The 24,658-nt window shown below is 40.7% G+C and overlaps 1 protein-coding gene across 1 annotated transcript; it reads left to right on the plus strand.

Annotated features, from left to right (window-relative positions):
• Positions 1-609: 609 nt before the first annotated feature.
• On the plus strand, positions 610-4,317 carry socs3b (suppressor of cytokine signaling 3b). Its single transcript, XM_059532625.1, has 2 exons — positions 610-815; positions 2,231-4,317. Exon 2 carries the CDS (start codon positions 2,405-2,407, stop codon positions 3,062-3,064), a length of 660 nt encoding a protein of 219 aa, XP_059388608.1. The 5' UTR covers positions 610-815; positions 2,231-2,404; the 3' UTR covers positions 3,065-4,317.
• Positions 4,318-24,658: the final 20,341 nt, after the last annotated feature.

The raw sequence follows: 24,658 nt of genomic DNA on the forward strand, positions 1-24,658 counted from the left end.
TAATGCAAGAATATCCCTAATGTCTAGTGGTCTTTTTTATATAGGTGGTTTACTGTTGTTATCCTATAGATGGCGTATGGAACAAATCCAGCCAGTAACCCAGAGTCAGCCTTATAAATGCGACTACTGTATACTATACTATACTATACTATACTATACTATACTATACTATACTATACTATACTATACTATACCTTTAAATAGAAAATTGTTGCGTAACTTTAGCATATAGACTTGCATTCTATTTCGAATAACCCTATGTAATAAAAGTCCCAATAATATGACATTCGTTTAATTGTATTCTTGGCAAAACGTCCCATCACGCGTCTGACTGTAACGACACTATAATACGGGACTCTGCAGAACCAATAAATGAATAAATAAAATAGACCAATAAAACTGAATAATATGCAACATGTGTGTGGTCAGAAATCATCAGTCATAACACACCGACCGTATTTATATCCGCAAGGGCAATGCAACGTTTCACCTTGTGTGAACAGGGAAGGGAGGGGGGAGAAATCCCGTAAAAAAGGGTCACGTTGATTATTTATTGTGTGTGTGTGTGGCTGCTTTACTGGAACACAAGGGGTGGAGCCTTTAGAAATATCGGTACTTCAACTCGATGGCACGAACCTCTACCTCTGATAGACTTTCACACAGCTGATCTCTGATCAACTGTTAAAAAACTGTCATGAAACCGATCTTTATTCTTTTAAAAGAAGGTCTATTTTGCATAAGCGCTTGTATGGAAATCACAAAAGGAGCTATGTTTTAAGAAAACTCCCAAGATTGAGTCGGATAAAGCTTTGAAGGTAAAACGACGTTTTGCGCTTTATTCTAACGCACTGGAATTCTTAAGAATCTATTAGAAATGTATGCATATATTATTATATCGGACTGTTATGCATGCCTTGTAGGTAGCCTACTGTGCTACATCGTATCCATATCTATTAAACTATGTTGTTCAGCTTTGTAATGCGAGCTAATGCACAGTTTAATAGTTTGAAGTCTGCTTTAGTTATATATGCGATCGAGTCGGATTTAACGACCGCATTAACCTGAATAAATCGTTGAATTTCTATTCCAGTTAGGATAGGAGAGTGAAGGGGTATTTACGGTGTAATACGAGACCGAGACAGTGTGTCATGAATGAGAAATTGGGTTATTCACAACGAACTGGAGGACCTCATTCATAATCTGATTTCTAATAGCCCAAGAATGCGATCGAAGTCAATATCGGGTTTACACGGTTGAGCTTGGACTAAAAATAAAGCTTCGATTAGCAACTAGTTAATTTATCCACTGCAAGCAGTTTTAACTTTATCTCGCATCTATCTTACTTATACACATTTCTAATCTAATAGTGACTTGTAAAACTAAAAGATATTGGATTGCTTGCTTATCTACCATTAACTATTATATAGTACCTATATAGTACCATTACTAAGAACTAGAATATGGAACAACATACTAGTGGGAAGTTAATATTTAAATCACAGATTCCTATAGAATTCACTAACTTGAATTATGTGTTACCAGTAGTCTTACTAAGTTGCTATAGTATTAGTAAAACTGGAATAGGTACCAGCAACATAGGCTTATGTACTAGACTAGTGAAATGGGCGTAGTTGATATAAACTACAGATTCCTGTGTAAATCATTAACAAAACAAAACAAAAAAACTATTTGTTATCAGGATTGTGGGGAGGTTGATTAGTAGCAATAGTACCAGTAAAGCTGGGAAATGTACCATCAGCATTGGCAAACACCAGATGCATTGGGACAGTGACTAGTAGAAAAGTAAGATGTAGTGATTGAATATATATTAGTCACTATTGTATCAGCATCTAATGGTTAAGTTAATGGAATAGGTTCTAAAGCACAACGGCTAGATACATTGACACACTACTAGTTACTACTACTGAATTACTTGAAAAATAATCATTAATTATTAAAAAAAACAGACACTTATTAAATAAGTAGAAGTTTGTTTATCTCCAAATGGGACGATTATATCACTGATTCGTTAATGTGATGTTTCTTTGGAGAGGAAGGGTTGGGCTTTAATGATAAGCACCACATGTGAGAAACAACCAATCCTGTTATCAGAACTATGAATGGCTGTAATAAAAGTGATGTCATAGCAGATGTAAGTCTGCTGGCACTGGCATCTGTTGTTCTCACTGTTTGATTGATGCTGACATTTTTCATTTGGCTTTTCCTTCAGCTGCCTTCCATACCCACTGAGGCGCCATTTCTTCTGGATGTGGAAGAGGTGCCAGAGCTCTGGGCGTTGTGTTGGTGCTCTCCGGTGCATGAGCACCCTGGCTGGGACGGCCCTTCGGCCCTGGACCCCGAGCACCAGTGGTTGCCGGGCAGTACAGGGGGCGGGCAGAGAGCCATGGTAACGCACAGTAGGTTTGACAGCGCCATGAGCAGCAGCCCCTTTGAAGGCGGCGTGCGCCTGCCCCCCCACCGGTACAAGACCTTCAGTTCTCGGGCGCAGTATCAGATGGTGATCGCGGCTTTGCGCAAATTGCAAGAGAGCGGCTTCTACTGGAGCACTGTGAGCGGGAAAGAGGCCAGTGCGCTGCTGAGCACCGAACCCCCGGGCACCTTTTTGGTGCGTGATAGCTCAGACCACCACCACTTCTTCACACTCAGCGTCAAAACGAGCACGGGCACCAAAAACCTGCGCATCCAGTGCGACTCCGTCTCCTTCTTCCTGCAGACTGACCCCCGGAGCGAGCAGGACGTGCCACGCTTCGATTGTGTCCTTAAACTCATCCATCATTATATGCCATCGACCGAGACGGGGACCTCATCGAAAGTCCAAGCCGTCGGAGAAGGTGGAAGTGCGGCCGACGGAAGCGCCTACTACATCTACTCTGGTGGTGAGAAGATCCCTTTGGAGCTACTGCGTCCGCTGGCATCTAGCATGTCCAGCTTGCAGCACCTATGTCGAAAGACTTTAAATGGTCATATAGACGTGTCCACCAAACAGGACCAGCTGCCTCATCCACTCCAAGAGTTCCTCCAGGAGTACGACGCTCCTATCTAGCTATTCTTGATGGGTTTCAGATGGGAAGAGAAGAATAAGGCGCGTAAGTGGAGTTTATCGCTCCCCTGACCTCGGCGTCTGTCAGTATTGCGGGCCAGCTGTGCCTTCGACCTCTGGATTGTGAACTTTTGAAGGACAGCACGAGATACATTCTCCCACTCCAGTGGATCTGACATCTCGGCAGCTGTCGACACGAAAGGACTTCCGCGTTTTTTGCGGCCAGTTGGACTGCTGAAGATAAACATGAGCGTTAGTTGATCAGTACAGGAGTTAAGTGTGCTGCTATGGCTACGGTCCAGGCCTTCATCATCGATCGGGAGACACTCTCTCATGTCTGTTTTCTCCAGCTCAACATTTTTTTGACTTTCTCCTGGAAGGAAGGAGCAAGAGCTGGGTATTTGCAATGACGTACACATTTCCACTGCTTCTTGCCAAGTGTAATTGCCTCATAAGTGGGCGTGGGGGCGCAAACGGGGTGGCTACTTACCGCTCATGACCGACGCTGTCTGCTACGGTGACTGTGTGCAGGGTCAAGAAAAAGGACTAGAGCGAACGTATTGATCGGACGAGAGGCCTGTTACTGCAGGCCTTTGACCTCCCTTAGCCCTCTCTGGAGAAGACGGCCCCTCAGTGGACTGTTGTTACTTTGTTCGTGACAGGAGCCAAAGCAAACAGTGGTTTAATTTGTGCTAGGATAAGGCAGGCTGAACATTGTTGATGATATGAGCGTATATATGAATTGTTATTCATATACTGTGAAGCAAACAAGCACAGTATGAAAAATCTTTAGTATCTTATTTACTGTGGTGTTCGACATGAAGGACCGTGCTTCTCTGATCACACGGAGAAGCATTCGTACTTTGTGTGCTTCAAATCCTCATTCAATAACAACGACAGTGTTTGTTTCACTAGCAGGACTTGACGTCTGCTATTCAATGAATGTATTATGAGTCTATGGAAGGGCTTATGGTTTCACTTGTAGATTCTTTTACTCTTTTCATTTTTTTTTTTGTTCATATTTTGTCAAATCAAGGTGTTTACATGTGTGGCCACCAACAGGACAGCATGTTTTTTACTCTGTCTTTTATAAAGATGTCTCACCTTAAGGTCTGGTCTGATGACCGCAGTGCAAGCTTGAAGATCAGAAAACAAAGGCATTAACATAGAAAATGCAGCAAGAAACTTTGCACATATTTATATTTATAAGATATTTCCATAATTTATATTAAAGAGCACTATTTTTACAAAATGGACCCAGACATGTGCCTCGCATTCTTGTGTGTATAAAGCCATTGGTATTCTCTCTGGCCTCAGGCTGCATGTAATTCAAATATGCATGGTTTTTAATTTGGCCTTTACTGCAGAAAAGATTTTCCTCCAGTCATATATACACACATACCACAACTGCTATTGTTTTCAGAAAAACAGGTCTGAGGCTTATCTTGAGGTGTGTGTACTGTGTACAGGATGTCACTCTATGCTTTCTCTTTTGATCGGTTAAAACATCTGCCTCTTTTTCTCCAAAGTCTTTTTCATAATCTTTATGGATTAATCCTGGTCATTCCTCACTGGAAAAATCAGGGAGTAAAATGCACACAACACATCTTTTCAACTCTTATATTTACATTTTATTTTTTAAATATATTCTTTTTAATTAATATTGCCGCTCTGTTTAAGGTTACAATACAATTTTTTTGCAGATTGTGCATTTCTTGTATGCTTCCACTTATTTAATTGATTAGCCACTCTCTTAATTAATTTTCTCTCTATTTAACTAAAGGCTTTTATCAGATCTCCGTCCTCATATTATAGGGTAATTAACACATAGTAAAAGTTGTAACTCACAAACCATTAAATGCCTAAGTGGAAAAAAAATCAATAGGCCTTGATAAACGTCCTTAGCGAACCCAATAGAGCTTGACACGATAAGATTTCTGACTTACAGTGCAAGTACAAAAGTGCTTGTACAATTGAAAGATAACCAAGTTTTTATTTGACAATCAAAGTCTTTTTTAAATCATTAGTGCTGATGTGAAAAGGTGTGGTTATATCAGTGGATTCCTATCTGATATTTTGATGAACTATTACAATGAAAGCTAACTGAACTATAAAATAAATCCAGACTATATATATACTAGTATTAAAGCAGATCCTGGAAAGTTTTCAATGACCAGTCTCTTTAGCTTCCTTAATTTTTCATTTGAATAGTTACACATTAAAATTCAAATAGAATATCAGTTCCTTGCAGAATGGAAAATAAATGCATGTTTATAACCATACTCAGATTACTAATCTTAGTTTTTGCATTATTTACCCTCGTATTCACCAAGACTGAACCCTATTCCTTTTAATAGTAATCTGTGGACAAAAAACTGGTCACACAGGTTTGGAACAAAATCAGAGTATTCATTTTTGACAGTAATATGTATTTTATCAGAGATAAACATTTCCCTTCTTATCAGAGTTTCCTAATAATATATGTGTCTGTTTGTTTATACTAGTTCCTGCTTCAGCATTATGGGTAAATTCCACTCACATTCATACCAGACAGCCAAGCATAATCAATTATGTGTGTGTTTTGCAAAAGGGCCAGAGAAAGGTACCAGCGAGAGAGATTTACTCCACAGACTGTTTAGATTCCAAGAAATATGTTAATATTTATAATACATGTACATACATGCACGAGGAACCACTGATCTTCTCACAACTCCTCTCTGAGTGGTATCTCCCGCTATGTTATTTTTATGGTCGGTATTTGGGAAGTCTCCGCCTTTTCTTCACACTCGTTCAGGCCTTCCTCCTTCTCTTCCTCCCTCCCCTGTGTTTTCAAAACAAAGCAGCAGTCAGTGAGTCCATGCCCCATTTGGTCAAAGCCAACGCCCGTGAAAAACACAAAGCCCCCGGGTTCACAAAGTTCCTGACCAGCCTCTTCCCAAAACAAGTTTTTTTATGCATATTAAGCATTAAACATGCACTCTCCACAGCCTTTGTGAATATATTTGTGACCCTGTACCACAACATCAGTCTTAAGTCGCTGGGGTATATTTTCAGCAATATCACAAAAAAAAAAACAAAAAAAAAAAACGGATTTTTCTTTTATGCCAAAAATCATTAGGATGTTAAGCAAAGATCATGTTTCATGAAGATATTTTGTAAATTTCCTACCGTAAATACATAAAAATTTAATTTTTGATTAGTAATATGCATTGCTAAGAATTCATTTGGACAGATTTAAAGGTAATTTTCTCAGTATTTTAAATTTTTTTCACCCTCAGAATCCAGATTTTCAAATAGTTGTATCTCGACCAAATATTGTCCGATCTTAATAAACCATATACCACTGGAAAGCTTATTTACACATTCACATTTAAGATGATTAATAAATCTTGATTGCAAAAAATTGACACTCAAGACTGGTTTTACTGCTGTCAGTACCAGCTTCATTTGAGGTCACCTCTGTGATCTTCTATCTGCTCACTTCTGATTTGCTTACTGTAACCCTGGGGAAGCAATGTTCCGCTGAACCGCCTGCTGCGTGTCTAGATATGCTTATGTTTCGACTTCCCTGAACTTACGGTAAGCCTGGCTATGTTGATACTCCTGCTGAGGACGCTGATGACTACGATTAACAGATAAGTTATGAGCCATGCAGTGAACCAGGCAGCGTGGACATATTATGTGTGTGTTTGTGTGTGCGTCTGACTAAATGACTGAAAGTAATGGGACTCCTGAGGGGTTGTGTGTGCTGGGAAACAGTCCAATCCTCTCGTGTGTCAGTCTCATATTGTGGTTGACTTAACAGGAAAGGAATGTGAGGCCATTTTTTATACATCCTGGCCTGCTGCAGGGACTCAGGGAAGACTCCAAATGTGTCCGCACGTTCATATAGGCTATGCCTATGTATGTTGTGAAACGCACTTTAACACAACATCTTTATAAAGTCTGTAATCAAGTCTGCCTATAATCATGCAGAATGAAAACATAATGTTAACAACATGTCACTGAAATTGTCCTATTGAAGCCAAAATGGCAAACTAACACGCTCTGGCTTTCATCAAAACACTGCTGGTAATTTCTAAAAACAAATAGGGTGGACCTTTTTTCTTGATCTGTTGCTCCTTTTTACTCTTTTCGCTTAAGAAAATGTTGTCAAGTGTTCAAGTACTTCTGTTGGCATGTACAGTACTTTTATATAGTATGTTCTCTCATACATGCACATTAAAATACTATACTAAAAACTGTGCACAGTGAATTAGATGTGAAATATTGAGAAAATGGTATTATCTTGTAAAACGTGCTGCAATAATCTTTATTTATAACTTCAAAAAAATCATCTTTTACAGTGTAAATTTGCCATGTCAGGTTTTATTACTTGCATATTTAGGCCTATAAAAATATCATCTTCATTGCATGGTATCCAGTAGCTGATTGTACATTGCATTATATTATATTCTTAATCAACAATTTTTTCATAAAACAAAAAAATATCTTAACATCTTTGAAACTAAATACACTTAAGAGGCAAAATCACTTACAGAGGTGATGAAATGGAGAATCAAAATGCTCTTGATCTTTACACAAATAAGAAGTTACACTATAATAAAAACATACTGCACAGTTCAAAACTCAACACAATAACTCAATAATTGCTGGAGCAGTCAGTTCAGGGTCAGTGAAAATCTATTAGTGATTTACTTTCTGTATTTTCTCCAAAAACTCTGTTAGGTTGATCATACATCCACTTTTCCCAGACGTGTCCTGCCTGGGTGTCTAATTTGCCTAAGATGTCTGGATTTTGGCTTTATTTTTCTATTGGCATTCTTTTTAGTTATGATGAATTCTAGACAACTTACATTTAAACTTTTGAATGGTAGTCTACTATTCTAGAAATTATAAATTTTTATATTTTTCACACAATGTAAACTAAAACATTTAAAACTTTCACACATATACAAGATACACTTGTAGAGACAAGTATTGTACATTGTAAAAAAAAAACAAAAAAAAAAAACATTTGCTCACCCATTCTGCAACCTCAGCGTTTCGGAGTCCAAGCACTTTATGACATCCCTAGAGTAAAAAACATATTGTGCTAAAATACACTGCAGAAATACTACAGAAAAATTATGAACCTAACCTTAATCTCGATACCAAAATCTCAGTTGTCCAGACAGTGATTGAACTTTCAAGAACCATTAAAACAATGTTGTCTGGGATGCCATGAGCCTACAGACTGTAGTGTACACAGTGAGTTTTTAAAAGCTTAGCTTAAAGGAGTGCTATAAAAGAATAGTGCTCATTAATGACTGCTGAGATTTTTCTTTTGAAATGGAGTGAAGTTAAAAGCTAGGAACTGTAAACAATATAAGATGGTCTTAAAAGTCTTAAAATTATTTTATTTTATTGTTTTTATTTATTTTAAATTATACTTTAATCACATCTTTTTTAAATTTTAATCAGATATATTTTTATAATGTCATCCATAAAAATTCTCACTAGCTTTGAAAATGTATTTTGCATTATTAAATTTTCATTTTTATTGCTTACTGTATATATATATATATATATAGCAATAACCATTTCTTACTTTTTAATTAATTATTTTTTTACCTTCAAAATTTTTTCTAGTCTTAATTTTATTTTATTTTAATATTTAACTAAATTTTTTCACCAAAAATATTTTATGTACATTTTTATAACAAATATATTCCATAAATATTTCTTAACAGCCTTGAAAATGTATTTTATCACGTCTTGGATTCTAGCTTTTGATCATGGCTTTGGATCAAACTTTGTGGAAGCATTTATTTATTTTTTCTTTATTTTTTTTTCTTCATTTACTTTTTGCAATTATTAATTGAGCTGCTAGTGGTGCAGAAATGCATACTTTTTCTTCAGAGGCACAAGGCACAACATTTTTTGCATTGTGATGCCATTGGGCAGCAAAGAAGATGTAGGAAAAACAATAATGTGTCTTGTCCAAACATTCAGTATATAAAAGTCAGATGCTGAATTCCTAAATTACTTTCTCTCCTGTCTAAGAGAAGATATTGAACCAGATTAGGTGTCTTTAACATGAACAGCCCACTTTGTGCAAGTGCTGCTGGTTGGACCTGTTTGCTCTGCATCCTTGGGTAAGTGGGCTGTTGGTTGGAACTGTGTTCCCTGGGGGGGGGGGGGGGGGGGTCACAGAATGCAGGATGGGATGAAAAGAGGCCTCGTGGGACAGATTTACAACAGTGACTTTGTGGTCAAACAGCTAATGGTTTGAGGAATTGCTTGAGATTGTCTGAGAGAAAGAGAGAGAGGAAGAGAAGGGGCCGCCGTGCAGTGAGCAAGAGAAAGGGCAGAGATTCCCTCTGTCCTGACTTCAAACTGACACTAGGGCCATAAGGTTGTGTTTTTGTTTTGTCATTCCCACTCCTTCCATGTCCTAATTTCCATCCATTCGTCTCCTGTTCTTAATGCTATTCTTCATGCTGTCTTCCTTGTATGCACGCAAACACACAAAGTCCAACTATCCCCCTCCCCATCTAACACACATGGTTCCCATTCCCTTCATACCTCCCTGTGCCATCAGAGCCCAGTTTCCAGGAAAGAGGCTCTTTAATTGAGTTGACTCTTTACTGCTCTTGCAATGTGAGAGAGAGAGAGAGGACACATTTAGACAGGAAGGGGAGGCGCAGAGCGGGAGCTCATGCACAAACTTACACGTTCCTTTACTGTAAGAACTCATTTCAACCCCTCCTCACTGCTTGCTTTCTTTCGGCACCCTCTCCTTCTGTATCCCCTCAATTTTCGCTTTGTTTGTGTCAGTGTCCACACAATTTTGCTTATAGAACGTTCACATTTAAAATGCATTATCTCATTGTCATGCAATATTAGTGCATGTTTGATTGACCATCAGTGTAGTTCATAAAGAAACAAAATCTGTCACATCTACACACTCTTATGGAAAGATGGAAGAATGTCCATGGATTTTACTATGGCACAATGCACGCAACTTACACTTTTAAGATTGGAAATAAATTTGAATGCGCATTATAAAAATATATATATCAGAAGTATGTAAAAATAGAAGTATAAAATAGAAGTATAAAAGCAATATCATATATATATATATATATATATGACATTGCTTTTATATTTCTATTTTTACATACTAAATATATATAAAACATTATGAAAAATGCATTGTTAACCCTGATAAATATTTATGGCTGTCTTTATATAAATGTATGTTTTATAGAAATTGAGGAATAAGATTTATATAAAAATATAATTCAAGATGAATAAACACAAATAAATAATAAAATAAAGTATTTTAAGGCTTCTAAGAAATAAGTGAATCCTTATTTAATAAGAAATCAGCGATAAATAAATAAATACTTCTTCATGCTAGCTAGGCTAGCAAGAAACATTTATAGCTGCTAAGCTTCAGCTGCCAGCTTCATTTTTTTAAATATGATGTTTAACAGGCAGCTTCCCAATGATAAACTGCTCTACTCTGATTCTGAAATATTTCTACTTCAGTTTACATATATATATATATATAAGCTGTTTACCTTCAGGTTTCAGTTATGTTGTGAATCCCGAATTTTCAGAGTAGCCTCAGACATTTGGACTTGTAGTCTTGGCAAGGGAGAGTAAACCTGAAACTAGTGCAACCTGGATTGTCTCGGTTACATACATAACCCTCATCCCCTAATGGAGGGAACGGAGACGTTATGTCATGATGAAATTAGGGGTCTTACTTGGGAGCCCGAATCCTCTCTGATTAAGAGAAAACACCAATAGATTTTGCATGAAGAGTCACTTCCCGTGCATATGGGTATAAATATGTTACAAGTGCATCCACTTTATGCTGAGGAGCTGAGAACCTGTCCGTGGCAACCAAATGTCTCTTCTCTCCATCAGGGAATGAAGGTTATTTACATTACCGAGACATTCCCTCTCTGTTGGTCACTTATGTTGTGATAACACTAGGGGTCCATGCAGGGTGCGATTTGAGAAAAAAACAGAGGGGGGGGGGGGTGTTTTGAAACATGACGTCATGCGCTAATTAGCATATTTATGACGTAAGTGCGTCGTATTGTATTGCCTCCCTATGCTCACATGCTGCAATTTAATTTAGCCATTTAATTTAATTCTCAAAAAAACTGTTTTTATTACTATATTTTAATGTTTCTGTTGTCAGACAACGGAATGAATATTATAATGACTGAAACGCGGTCCACTACATAAACAGCTCTCAAACATTAATCTGCACTAATGAAATCAAATACACATACGATAAAGTCAGTGGTTGTGCTGTGACTGATGTCGGCTATACTTGCTTGTGAAATAGAGTTAGAAGCAACAGAATATCTTTTTTTTTTACTGAAAGTGCTGCTCCTCACTGCGCTCACTGAACACAGCAGATGCAGAGAGAGAGGCTCGTGCTGGGAAAGAGAGACCTTGCACTAGTACGGCAATAATGGTTGTCCAAAAAGTCGCTAGATTTGTTTTTTGGAAAAATGTTGCTAAATCTAGCGACAAAGTCTCCACTACCCAGCGGACCGGAATTGTACTACAGCAGAATTGTACTACCCATTGTTTTAATGGGAGGTAGGAAAATCTGACAGCGTAGGGCAAATCGACAGAACACCGGCTTCAGCCGTCTCGCAAGTGTTGATAGGCTATTACTCGTGAGGTGTAACCAATCAGATAGCGTCATGGGCAGGACATTGAGCAAGTCTAAATACAGAGAGGCTGTGCGTCAGAGCCAGCCAAAGTAGCGCATTTTAAAATAAAATTGACTTTAATCAAACCACGGATCCGTGATAAGTTCTGTGATCCGTCTCGCCACTAGTGTAGTAGCACTGATCACTTTGAGGGGGCGATAAATTTATCCCAACCGGGGATAAAAATAATTAATCAGAGGCAGGGATACATTGACCAGAAAGGGGGAAATCCCACTCACCAAGCTGCAGCATGTCAGACAAGGTTGTAACCTTTTATAGAAAATAATTTAAGAGAAGGGATTCCGACCTTAGTGAAAGGTGTTTCATGCCTTTCCTGTTTGTTGTTTACAGCTTGGCAGTAACAAAGGGGAAGCGAGCCTTTCAGTGAAAGCGAAAGTCGTGACATTTGCCAAGTATGGTAACCCATACTTGGAATTGGTGCTCTGCATTTAACCCATCCAAGTGCACACACACAGCAGTGAGAAGTGAACACACACCCGGAGCAGTGGGCAGCTATATATCCAGCACCCGTGGAGCAACTGGGAGTTCAGTGCCATGGGTATTGAGGGTGGAAGAGGGCACTGTTCATTAACTCCCTCCCCCACCTCCAACTTCTGCCAGCACCGATACTCAAACCTTCGACCTTCGGGTTACAAATCCAACTCTCTAACCATTACCTAGACAGCAAGTAGTTTCGGTCCAGAACCGGCCCACATCTGGCCCGCGTGGAATCCATCCAGGCCAAATGTGGGCCAGATCTGGGCCGAAACTGCTTGCTGTCTGTGTAGGCCACAGCTGCCCCTCAGAGAAGGGTGCTACAGAGGCTAATTCTACCTGTAGAGAGGTATCACGTGGAGACACTAATATGGACTGACCCAGGCCAGGGGCAGTACTACATATGAAATAGGACTATGAGGAAGGTGCTATCTGAGAGTAGGGAAGAACCACTGCCAGCAGAGCCTGACAGAATGGAAGTCAAAGGGAAAACACGGGTTCACCTAGAGGGAAGCATACACATATGGGATCCCTGCAGGGGATCAAGCCATATGGACACCTAGCCCAGAATAGGGGCTGACCGAAGACCTGGGCAAGCTAACACCAATACTGGGCCTGGCATCAGACTGCTTCGCTGAGGCTGACTGGAGGATGCTAAGCCAGGGTTTGCCGTCCAGGGAACTCAACTGAGAGAGAAAGGACTTTGTGAGGGGGAATGGTGCAGCAACCGTGACACCAGCTGGTCCATCCTGCCAATTACCTATTACCCAACACACGGGAAGAAACCGGCTCAGCGTGGAGGCTTTAGAATCTTATGAAGGTGTATAGTGTCGCCCAGCCCGCAGCTCTAAAGATGTCTACCAGAGATGCTCCATGCGCCAATGCATAGGAGGAAGTGACACTCCAGCCCTCATCCCTAGGGGGCAGGCCTCGCTTTGGGACTGGTACGCCAAGGCCATGACATCAACTATCCAGTAGGCCAACCTCTGGTCAGTGCTTTCAAGTTCACCACCTGATCACGGAAAGGCATGGCGGGAACCTTGGGCATGTATACAGGCCGGGGTCTCAGGACAACGTGAGAGCAATGTTAATTTTGTCAACAAAGATGAGGACGAAAAATACTCATTAATAAAAAAAAATTCTGTGACGAAGACAAGACATTGACGAGCTAAAACTAATATATGATAATAAAAATTATGACACATTTATGCCGCGTCTTCTTTAATAAGACGAGACGGGACTATAATGTTATTTGAGGAGTACCGGACATTCAAAATACATCTTATAGGCTACTGTCTTGTCCTTCAAAATGTGCATCCCTGTCATTGGATTGCAATCAGATAAGGGGCGTTCGCATATCTAGTCTCAGTATGTCAGCCGCAGTGGATGGATAGACTACCAAAATGCGAACTAGCGATCTGAAATAATGCCCTCAGCATAAGTTTCTTCAAAATGTATAACACTGCATTAACACTGCATGAGAGTGAACTGGCCCAAATACAAGGCACTCTTCGCTCACCAAAATGTTTGGTGGTCCCTGACCCCTCTTGATGGAAGTGAGATCTTAGCAAACAGGAATTTAAGCTCAAGTAAGGGATCCCTCTGAAGGCCAGCCAAGATGGTAGAGAGATCCCAGGAGGGCCCCAAGGGTGGCTTAGGCAGATTCAACCTTCTGGCACCCCTCAACATCCTGACTATGAGATTGTACTTTCCAAGGGACTGGCCATCCACTGCATCATGATGTGCTGCAATAGCAACCACATACACTTTTAAGGTGGAGGGTGACAGCCTATGCTCCAATCTTTCTTGCAGGAAAGAAGGCACTACTCCAACCGTGCATCTTCAGGGGTCTTCTCGGTGAGAAGGACACCAGTTCACAAACAGACTCCACGTCAGTGCATAGGCTTTCCTCATAGAGGGAGCTCTAGCCTTAGTGATGGTGTCTACCACTGCCGGTGGCAGACTACTTAAGTCTGCTGCGTCCCATCCAGGAGCCACACGTGGAGGTTCCAAAATCCAGGCATGGGTGCAAAACTCGCAGATCGAGAATTGTTTGAAGACCACTGCCATTCTTGGTCATGATGAAATAAGGGCTGTAAAACCCCGACTCCATCTCAGCTGAAGGGGCAGGCTCCACTGCATCCTTTGCCAGTAGGACAGCAATCTCCTCGAGCAGGACAGCAGCATCTTTGTCTGCCACTGAATCTTTGTGGACACTGCTGAACCTGGGGGTCACCTGGCCAACTGAATCACGTAGCTGAGTTGGATTGTCCGAATGAGCCAGCGGTACGGGTTGGGCAGCCCAAGCCACGCTCCCAAGCTCCGTGCAAGTGGCACATAGAACAAGAACAATCGACATGTCTGCAATGGTGCCAAGTTGTGCTGATGTGGTCTCAGCATGGGACTTCTAGAGGCTGCAGGAAGGCACCCTCGGTGACTGGCAGGTTGAGGCATGGCCTACAGCAGAGTGGTGACAGCTGGAGGATCACCCTGGGGCAAGATGTGCTGGATCGCTTCAATCTGTCACTGCACTGCCAAGAACTGCTGGGTAAAGTCCTCGACAGTGTCGCCGAGATGGGGGTGTCAAAAAAAGTGAACTTTGTTGGCGTCCCTCATCTCTGCCAGGTTGAGCCATAGATGTCGCCTATTTATACCAGAGCCGGCGCCAGCACAGCACTGATGAGAGGGTAGCTGAGGTAACGAACGGGGCTGATGGCGTTGCACAAAGTAAAAAAAAAAGAAGTAAAAGTGGTCTATACACGTGTTTGTCATACCATAAACAAACCTGCCCACTAATATTAGAATACTGGGTTCATACAGATACTGTTTTGGTCGCGAGACAGGTGGTTATTTTATTGTTTATGGCAAGGTCTAGAGACATGTTTTTATGAGCTGAATTTCTTTAAACCTGAGCGCCGTGTTTTAGAATGATGTGTTATGTGTGACAAGCTGCTATAAAGACCTAAGAAGAGAGTGCATCATTCAAACACAAATTCAAAGATGTCCACAGCGAGTTTGAAATACAATGGAAAAGTACAGCAGTGGAATGAGAAATGCGTTCTGAGTGAATGACCCTACTAAAAGGTACTTAGCAAATACAGATAGCAGATTAGCTACTGAATTAAACAAAAACCTATAGGCAACAAATTCGAAAATCTGACATCCAGTAAATAATATGTCTTATGTAACAGTTTTACTACAAATACAGACAACTGATACTACCACAACCAGCAGAAATACGCAATCGTGTCTGCTTTACAATGAAACACAAGCTTATTGCAACCCATTCCCTGACATTGCGACCCATTTAACAGATGCATTATTTTAAGTTAGAACAACTTGAACAGCAACAAACAATAACAATACAGCAAAATAATCAACTTACTACGACCATCTAGTCCTCTATTAAAACTTAAATAATTATTTCATCATATCTTTAGCTTACTCAGTAGTGATGCATTCTTAGTTGAACCGCTTGCGTGGAAAGTTTGTGTCAGATGTAACAATTAAAATGCGACTTTGTGAAATGGACTGTACTAAATTGTTGCTATAGTAGCATTATATTAATGCTAGAAAGCACATTCATTTGACAACTCGTTTTTTTAAATAAACCATTATATTTCATAAATAAAATATATATTCACACTCATCTTGAGTGAGGAGGTTACTCCCCAGAGACTCAGAGGATGTGATCATCATCCAAACAAAGAGGTGAACAGCTAACCTAACTGACAATACGAGTTTTGGATCGTAAACATGAACAATAAAAAAGAATCAGCCAAACAAAGCCAAGCAATCAAAATGACAATATACAGCAAGAGAGATAGAGAGAGAAGAGAGATTGCAGAGCATTTGAAAGATCTAAGCACAGGAAACCAGAGAGATGAGAGAGGTTTCCTGTCTGCTGTGTTGGAGAAAGAGAAGGTAACACCTGAAGGCTGACTTAAATAAACTCTTCCGCAGACACACACACAATTGTACCAAGCGCAATGTTTTTGCACAGAGAACAGGTTACAAGAAATTTAACTTTTACAAGAATGAAACTCATGTGAATGGGGAGAGAAATGTTAGAAACAAATGTGCAAAAATAAAGCATTCATTCCGAGCCAGTCAGATCGCTTGACTGTTTGCCCTGCTGTGTTTTCACTTTCGTCTCACCTTTTGACCAGCGGTGATGGACTGTCAGCTTACTGGAACACACACAGTGCCTTTCCAAGGGCAGTGTAGATCTTTTTGATTTGAACTGATACCTGATATGGTGTTTCTACTTTCTCTTTACCAAAGCCATTTGTGACCACATCCCACATTTAGAGTTTTAAAGAAAAACTTGGTTTGAACCCTGTTTTAATCCTCATATTTCCTGAAAATGAGATCACAATGTGTTTGACAGCTCTAGCAGCTAATATTGTTCAAAAATGTTGTCTATTTTCTCACTCAAGGTAATAAAAAATAAATAATAAAACAGAATCACTAAATTTCAGAAATGTGGAATAAATGTGTAAAACTTAATCCTATTCCTTGTCAAAGGTAAGTAGTTTTTTTTAAAATAAGCTAATACACAAACAATCATGTGTTTTTATGGAAGCTGTACTGGTCCCTGACTAACCTGTTCTTAAAGGGACAGTTTACCCCAAAATTAGAATTGTGTCATTATTTACTCATACTCATGTCATTCCAAACCCATATAATGTTTTTCTGTGGGAGTTTTACCTCACATGCATTGCAAAATCATCAAGTCATTAAACTAATTTTATATTTGATTAAGCATAGTAAAAAAATCTGAGTGAATTGTTTAATGACTCTCCAATTTGCAGCCTTGATATGTTTTTATGATATTAAGGGTGTTTCAAAAGATTGACTTATCATGTGTGAATATGACTAAGCACTTGTAAGCGTCACTTAGTTTTGAGTAGGGCTATCTGTCATCTTGTATTTCCAGCAATTGAAACAGTAATATACATACATACATATATATATATATATATATATATATATATATATATATATATATATATATATATATATATATATATATATATATATATATATATGGCATATGTACGTACAGTACTACATAAAAAAAAAGCATATGCTTAATTTTTTTTTTGCACAGATTTTGTCGTGATAAATAAAGGGGGAAAACAACATGACATAATAACACAACAGCATAAAATTGGTCAACAAGAATTATTATCAATTCTTATTATCAAGTCAAGTCAAGCCTGCTTTATTGTCAATTTCCACATGTACAGTACATACATACAGAGAATCGAAATTGCGTTACTCTCATACCCCGGTGCATACAGATAACATTAACATTAAAGCATAAAAATCTAGATCAAATATAAAATGTAGATACAACTATACAATAAGGGAATGTAAAAAAAGGCATATAATAAAATTTTAAATAAAGTTAAATAAAGCAGCGCAAGGCAAAGAGTGCAAATTCAATGAAGTGAACATCAGTGCAGATAAAAGATTTTTAGTGCAAAAAAAAAACTTATTTAGTTTGATTAAAGTGTCAAGTGTCAAAGGGCTCAAGAGTAGTTATTTTATTTAACTGACTGATGAGGTAGTGGGATGACGTCAGTTCCATGCTGAATGAGGTAGTGAGCAGACCAGTACTGCACAAAGTGACTGGTGCATGCCATCATATAATTAGTGGGGGGGGGGGATTTCATAGTTCAGTGGTGCCTGGGGCAGAAGAGGGGGGGGAGCAAGTTCGGGAGGGAGTTCAGCTTCCTGACAGCCTGGTGGATGAAGCTGTCCTTCAGTCTGCTGGTCCTGGCCTGGAGACTCCACAGTCTCCTCCCTGATGGCAGCACACTGAAGAAGCTGTGTGATGGGTGGGATCACCTGTGATGCAGAGGGCTTTGCGGGTGAGACGGGTTTCATAAATGTTCCGGAGGGATGGGAGAGAGACACCAATGATCTTCTCAGCTGCTCTCACTATGTGTTGCAGAGTCTTTCGGCAGGACACATTGCAGGCGCCATACCACACAGTGATGCAGCTCGCCAGGATGCTCTCGATGGTGCCTCTGTAGAAGGTGTACATGATGGGGGCCGGGGCTCTGGCTCTCCTCAGTTTGCGGAGGAAGTAGAGACGCTGTTGTGATTTCTTGGCCAGTGCTGTTGTGTTTTCAGTCCAGGAGAGGTCCTCTGTGATGTGCACACCCAGGAACTTGGTGCTGCTCACTCTCTCCACAGTCGCACCATTGATGGTCAGAGGAACGTGCTGAGTGTGTGCTCTCCTGAAGTCTACAACAATCTCCTTTGTCTTCTCCACGTTCAGAGAGAGATTGTTGTCACTGCACCACTTGGCCAGGAGGCTCACCTCACTCCTGTAGTTTGTCTCATCTTTTTTGCTAATGAGACCCACCACAGTAGTGTCATCTGCAAACTTAATAAAGAGGTTGGAGTTGTGTGATGGTGTGCAGTCATGGGTCAGCAGAGTGAAGAGGAGGGGGCTCAGCACACATCCTTGGGGGGCTCCAGTGTTCAGTGTGATGGTGCTGGATGTGTTGCTGCCGACCTGTACTGCCTTAGGTTTTCCAGTCAAAAAGTCCAACAGCCAGTTGCACAGCGAAGTGTTGAGCCCCAGCTGAATCAGTTTGTAAATGAGCTGTTGAGGGATGATTGTGTTGAATGCTGAACTGAAGTCTATGAACAGCATTCTGACATATGAGTCCTTTTTGTCCAGATGAGTGAGTGCTGAGTGGAGGGTAGTGGTGATGGCATCATCGGTCGACCGGTTGGACCGATATGCAAACTGGAAGGGGTCCAGGGAGGGGGGGGGCAGACTTGATGTGGTGCATGACTAGCCATTCAAAGCACTTCATGAGGATGGGGGTAAGTGCAACAGGACGGTAGTCATTGAAGCAGGATGGAGATGGGATCTTCGGAACTGGAATGATGGTGGTAGTTTTGATGTATAATATTTCAAATTAAATATATAATATTTAATATTTAATATAAATATATAATATTTGCCAATTAAATGTCATTCAGTTGAATCAACTAAATGAGTTGAATGAATGATGCATTTAATTTAATATATTTAATATCATTTCAATTATAGCTTAAATTAATACACAAATTGTAAATACTTTTAGCATTAGTTACTGAAGACATTTTAAAAAATTGTATGACACTTCATACAACATGTTTAATAACAATCACATACATACAGCAACAGGTCAGTTAAGTGCTTGCAGATTTATGGGAAATTAACCTAAATTAAGAAAAATGGACATGTTAGTATTTTAGAATAATATTATCTGTTTCAGCCATCATAAACAACAGATTCACTGACCCATTAATGTTGGGAGAGTCTCTGTTCCTCGTTCGATCGAGTCAAATCAATACATGTAGTTCCATTGCCAGATTACTAACAGTACAAGCATAAAGCTGACCTCTCACATACATATGCAAGCGATTCCATACATACAAGAACATACTCATACGCTACATACGCTAGGACCCACACAGACCACAGGGTGAGCACCCCCTGCTGGCCTCACTAGCACCTCTTCCAGCAGCAACCTAGTTTTCTCAGGAGGTCTCCCATCCAGGTACTGACCAGGCTCAGCCCTGCTTAGCTTCAGTGGGAAACCGGTCTTGGGCTCCAGGGTGACATGGCTGCCGGCTGTATTGTCACTCCTAATTGAGATTGTAGATTGAGTGTCAATGGTCCATTTGAGAGATAGGTGGTGGTAATGCACTTATAAGTCTGCAATCCATCATAAAGCAAGAAGAAGAAGACAACGCCTCTCACGCCGGCTGCTGAGAACATGCTCAGGAGAGTTCTAACATTTCGGACATTGTGTGAATCAGAGGTAAAAAAACGATATAAATACTGTTCAGTTTCTTGCACAGACTGATCGTTTTGTGTCTTTACACATCAATGTATCATCACAAGCTGCAGGGTTTAATTTAGTTTTGTTTGTGTATTTTTTTTGTTTTTGTTTTATTGTATGTTTTAGCCGTGATTCCCATCCACTTACATCATAAGACTGACAGACTGCAATGGGTTGTGTTAAAGTTCTTCATTTATATTTGTTACCCATAAAAATGATAACATTAACTTGGATTTTGTGGTTTTCTTTTCTTTATTCCACTTGTGTAGAACTCACAATATACACATTTAGGTGTGTGCGCGGTCAAACTGTAAATACAAACAATTCACATTTAGTATCCAGTAATGGTTTCACTTCTCACATAAGTTTCTTCAACATAACATCAGACGATGATAAACATTAAAGTATAAATCAAAGATATTCCCTACAACGCAAAAATCACGTGTGGTATAGCTATTAGCATTAAACAATGTGTGTGATAAACATATTAGATCTGTTTAATGAATAAATGCAACATATATTGCTTAAATATGACAATAGGCAATATTATCTTATATCAAACCAAACATAATAGCTTAAACACATTTGGCGTTTAGGCGCTAATCGCAAATAGCGATCTACATAATGATTTTAATACACTTATAACAACAAAAAGTTACTCACCACGCTGGGAATATATAGTTTAGATTAAGGGTTTTATCTGTAGTTGTTAGAACATTAGAAAGTCTGCATATGAGCATCAACAGGGCTTTCGCACTCAGATCGGTTCAGTTCAGTTTTTTTCTTTCACTTGCGCTGCTTCCTAGGTGATCACATGAGCCCACAGAATCCACGTCCTTAAAGGGGCAGCACCCTACATCCCGGCCCCCAATGACCCAAACAGGTCATTTAAACAAAGTAAGGGTGATGTTACAATTAAACTTAATCAACTAAGAAGACTGGCTTCCAGGAGGCAGATCTTGTCCGCGGGACGGATGAAGACACCTGCCTGTGTTTTCACTTCCACAGTACGCACAAGTCCGTCTGCACCTGGATAGACTTGAGTAAGCAGACCTAAAGGCCAGTGATTGCGTGGTGTGTTCTCATGCAGAATAAGCACAAGATCTCCTACTTGAAGATTTCTCTTTGGTTGCAGCCATTTTTGGCGTTGTTGCAGTGCAGGCAAGTATTCCTTCAGCCATCTGCACCAAAAGACATCTGCCAGATATTGCACCTGGCGCCATCTGCGTCGGTAAAGGTCTTGTTTTACGAAGGCTCCCGGAGGTAGAGTTGGGCCTGAACGAAGCAACAACAGATGATTTGGTGTAAGTGGTAGAGGATCTGATGGGTCGTCTGATAGTTTAGTGATTGGTCTACCATTGACAATAGACTCAACGCAGCAAAACAGTGTTGCCAAACCTTCGTCATCTGGTGCCTGCTGCGACAGGACAGTGTTTAGAATGGAACGAACGGTACGAATTTGCCTCTCCCAAACACCACCCATGTGGGAGGCGGCAGGTGGATTGAAGATCCACTTTACATTGTGCTGTAGCAAGTAATCTGAAATCCTTTGTTGATTCCACTCACTGATGGCTTTCCGCAACTCTCGTAATCCACCGACGAAATTAGTCCCGTTATCCGATCGTATTTCCGTGGGTGGGCCTCTCCTGGAGATAAATCGCTGTAAGGCGTTGATAAACGAGTCAGTATCGAGGGTATGCGCAACTTCCAAGTGGATTGCTCTCGTAGTGAGACATGTAAACAAACATCCGTATCTCTTGAGCTCACTGCGTGCCTTCTTAACCAAGAATGGCCCGAAGTAGTCTGTGCCCACACGCGTGAATGGAGGCTCACCTGGAGTCACTCTAGAATCAGGTAAGTCCGCCATTTGTTGAGTTTGTGGCTTAGCTTTTAACTTGCGACACTGTAGACATGATTTTAGAGTTCGGTTAATGACAGTCCGTCCCTTTAGAATCCAGAAACGTTGACGAATTTCTGCAAGTACTCGCTCTGGACCTGCATGACCCAGGCGAAGATGATAGTGACTGATAATCAGATGGGTGACGTGATGATTGTTAGGCAGGATCACTTGATGTTTTGCCTCAAAGGGAATTGGGGCATTTGTTAGTCTGCCTCCCACACGAAGGAGTTGGCTGTTTTCATCCTCAAAGGGTTTAAGCTTGAGAAGATCCGAAGGATGCAGTTTGTATGTAATTGAGAATGGCTGATTCTGCTTGTTGGAGCTCACTTACAGTAAAAGGGTCGGATAGATGCACTCTTGTTTTCTTGCGCAACAAAGCCTTGACACGCAACAGGATAGCAGTAGCCCTTTTCAATCGATGCCAACTGGAGTATCGTTCCAGTAGTCTGTCCACTGCATTTTTCATCACTTGGTTTGGTTTTATGCTAGCTGCATAGACCTCTTTGGCTCTTTTAATTTCTGCTTCATCTGGCAAATCATTTATGATCGGTTGAGCAGGCCAATGCTCCTCCTCAAGTTGGAGAAAGTGCGGACCAGAAACCCATCATTCACTTGACAAAATCTCTCCCATGGTCATTCCTCGAGAGACATCATCCGCAGGGTTAGAAGCAGAGTCAATGTGTCTCCACTGGCATGGTTCTGAACGCTCATGTATTTTTGAAATACGGTTGGCGACGAATGTCTGGAAACGACAATGCTTGTTGTTGATGTACTGAAGTACGATGGTACTATCTGTCCAAAAGAAGGTCCTTTCAATTGGAATCTCCAAGTGGCGCTTGATATGCTGGTCCAGCTCCGAAGCAACTACAGCTGCAAGTAGCTCCAGACGCGGTATGCTAATTGGCTTGATTGGTGCAAGTCTGGACTTTGACATCACCAGCCTGCAGGTGTCACCAATCCTGATGTATGAAACAGCGCCGTAAGCCAGTTCCGAAGCATCGGAAAAGTGATGGAGCTGGGTCGCTAACAAGCAACTAGCGGATGTTGGTCTAAGACATCTTGGAATTTTCAGCGCAGACAATAGAGGCAAGTCATTTAGCCATCGGTGCCACTGTGCTGCTAAGTCTACCGGCACCTCCTCATCCCAGTCGACTTTCATGCGGCACAACTCTTGAAAGATTGCCTTTGCTTTGAGAACGAATGGACTTGCAAATCCTAAAGGATCATAGATGGAACTGGTAGTGCTCAATACTCCTCTCTTTGTTGCAGGTTTGTCCACAGCTTTGACATCGAATGTGAAGCAATCTCTTTCAACATCCCAAAGGACACCCAGTGTTCGTTCAAATGGCAAATCCTCCTGGTCAAGGTTAACCTCATGTAACGACTTTGCCCAATCATCAGTTGGTATTGATTTCATCACTTCCTTAGAATTGCTTAACCATTTGGTTAATCTAAAGCCTCCACAGGTGAGTAGATCACGGAGTTCGGAAGCAAGTTTAATGGCGACCTCCACTGTTGGTACCGACTTAAGACAGTCGTCGACGTAGAAATTTCTTTTCAAGGTTTCCAAGGTGTCATTAGAGAAGTTTCCACGGTTGTCTTCAGCCACTCGTTGCAAGGCAAAATTGGCAACACTGGGACTCCAGACACCTCCAAAAAGGTGAACCATCATACGGTAATGCTTAGGTGGTTTGTCCGGGTCATTGTCCTCCCACCACAGGAAGCGAAGCACATCTCTTTCATCAGATGGCACTCGGACTTGATAAAACATGCTCTCAATGTCCGCATTCAGAGCAACAGGTTCTTGCCTAAACTTGAGAAGAACTCCTAGTAGCTTATTGGTAAGGTCTGGGCCTTGGTAAATATGATCATTCAATGAAGTACCTTGGTACCGTGCTGCACAATCATAGACAATACGAACCTTCTCCGGCTTGCGCGGATGTAGCACCGGATGATGTGGTAGGTACCACACACAACCATCGTCTCTGTTAATGTCAGTGACTTCTTCTGCATATCCTTTCAGCAAAGAGTCTCTGATACCTTCTGTATACTTGTAATGCAAAATCGGGTCCTTCTTTAACCTCTTTCCTAGAAGGTCTAACCGATGTTTGGCTATTCCGTAGTTATTGGGCAGTCGTGGTGGATGTTCTTTGAAAGGGATTGGTAGAGTATAATGACCTTCCTCTTTGACTGCTTGCTTGTTCCATAGATCAACAACTTGCTCATCGACTACTGACAGTGAGTTATTGTTCATGTGTACTGGATCATCCAGTTTCCAAAATCTTTCAACAGCTTGTTGTAGAGTGTGGTCAGCTTGAATGAAATTGGCAGAAACAGAGGTTGAACCATCAGCTACTGGCCCATGAAGTGTCCACCCCAGGCCAGTTAGAATCGCATAGGGTTCGCCTGATTCACCGCAGCGTGTTTCACGAGGAGCAAGTATGTCTGGTTGGTCTAGACCTATCAGCAGGTGAACCTCATCAGCTAGATCAACGTCAGGTAAACTGATTTCATCAGCAATTTCCTTCAGGTGCGGCCATTGGAACACCTCATGCTGTGTGACAAAGTTGTCTAGACTTATGTTCAGGTGATCCCGACAGAGCACTCCTTTCATCAGGTA

This window comes from Carassius carassius, chromosome 40, assembly GCF_963082965.1.
Source record: "Carassius carassius chromosome 40, fCarCar2.1, whole genome shotgun sequence".
Lineage (NCBI taxonomy): Eukaryota > Metazoa > Chordata > Actinopteri > Cypriniformes > Cyprinidae > Carassius > Carassius carassius.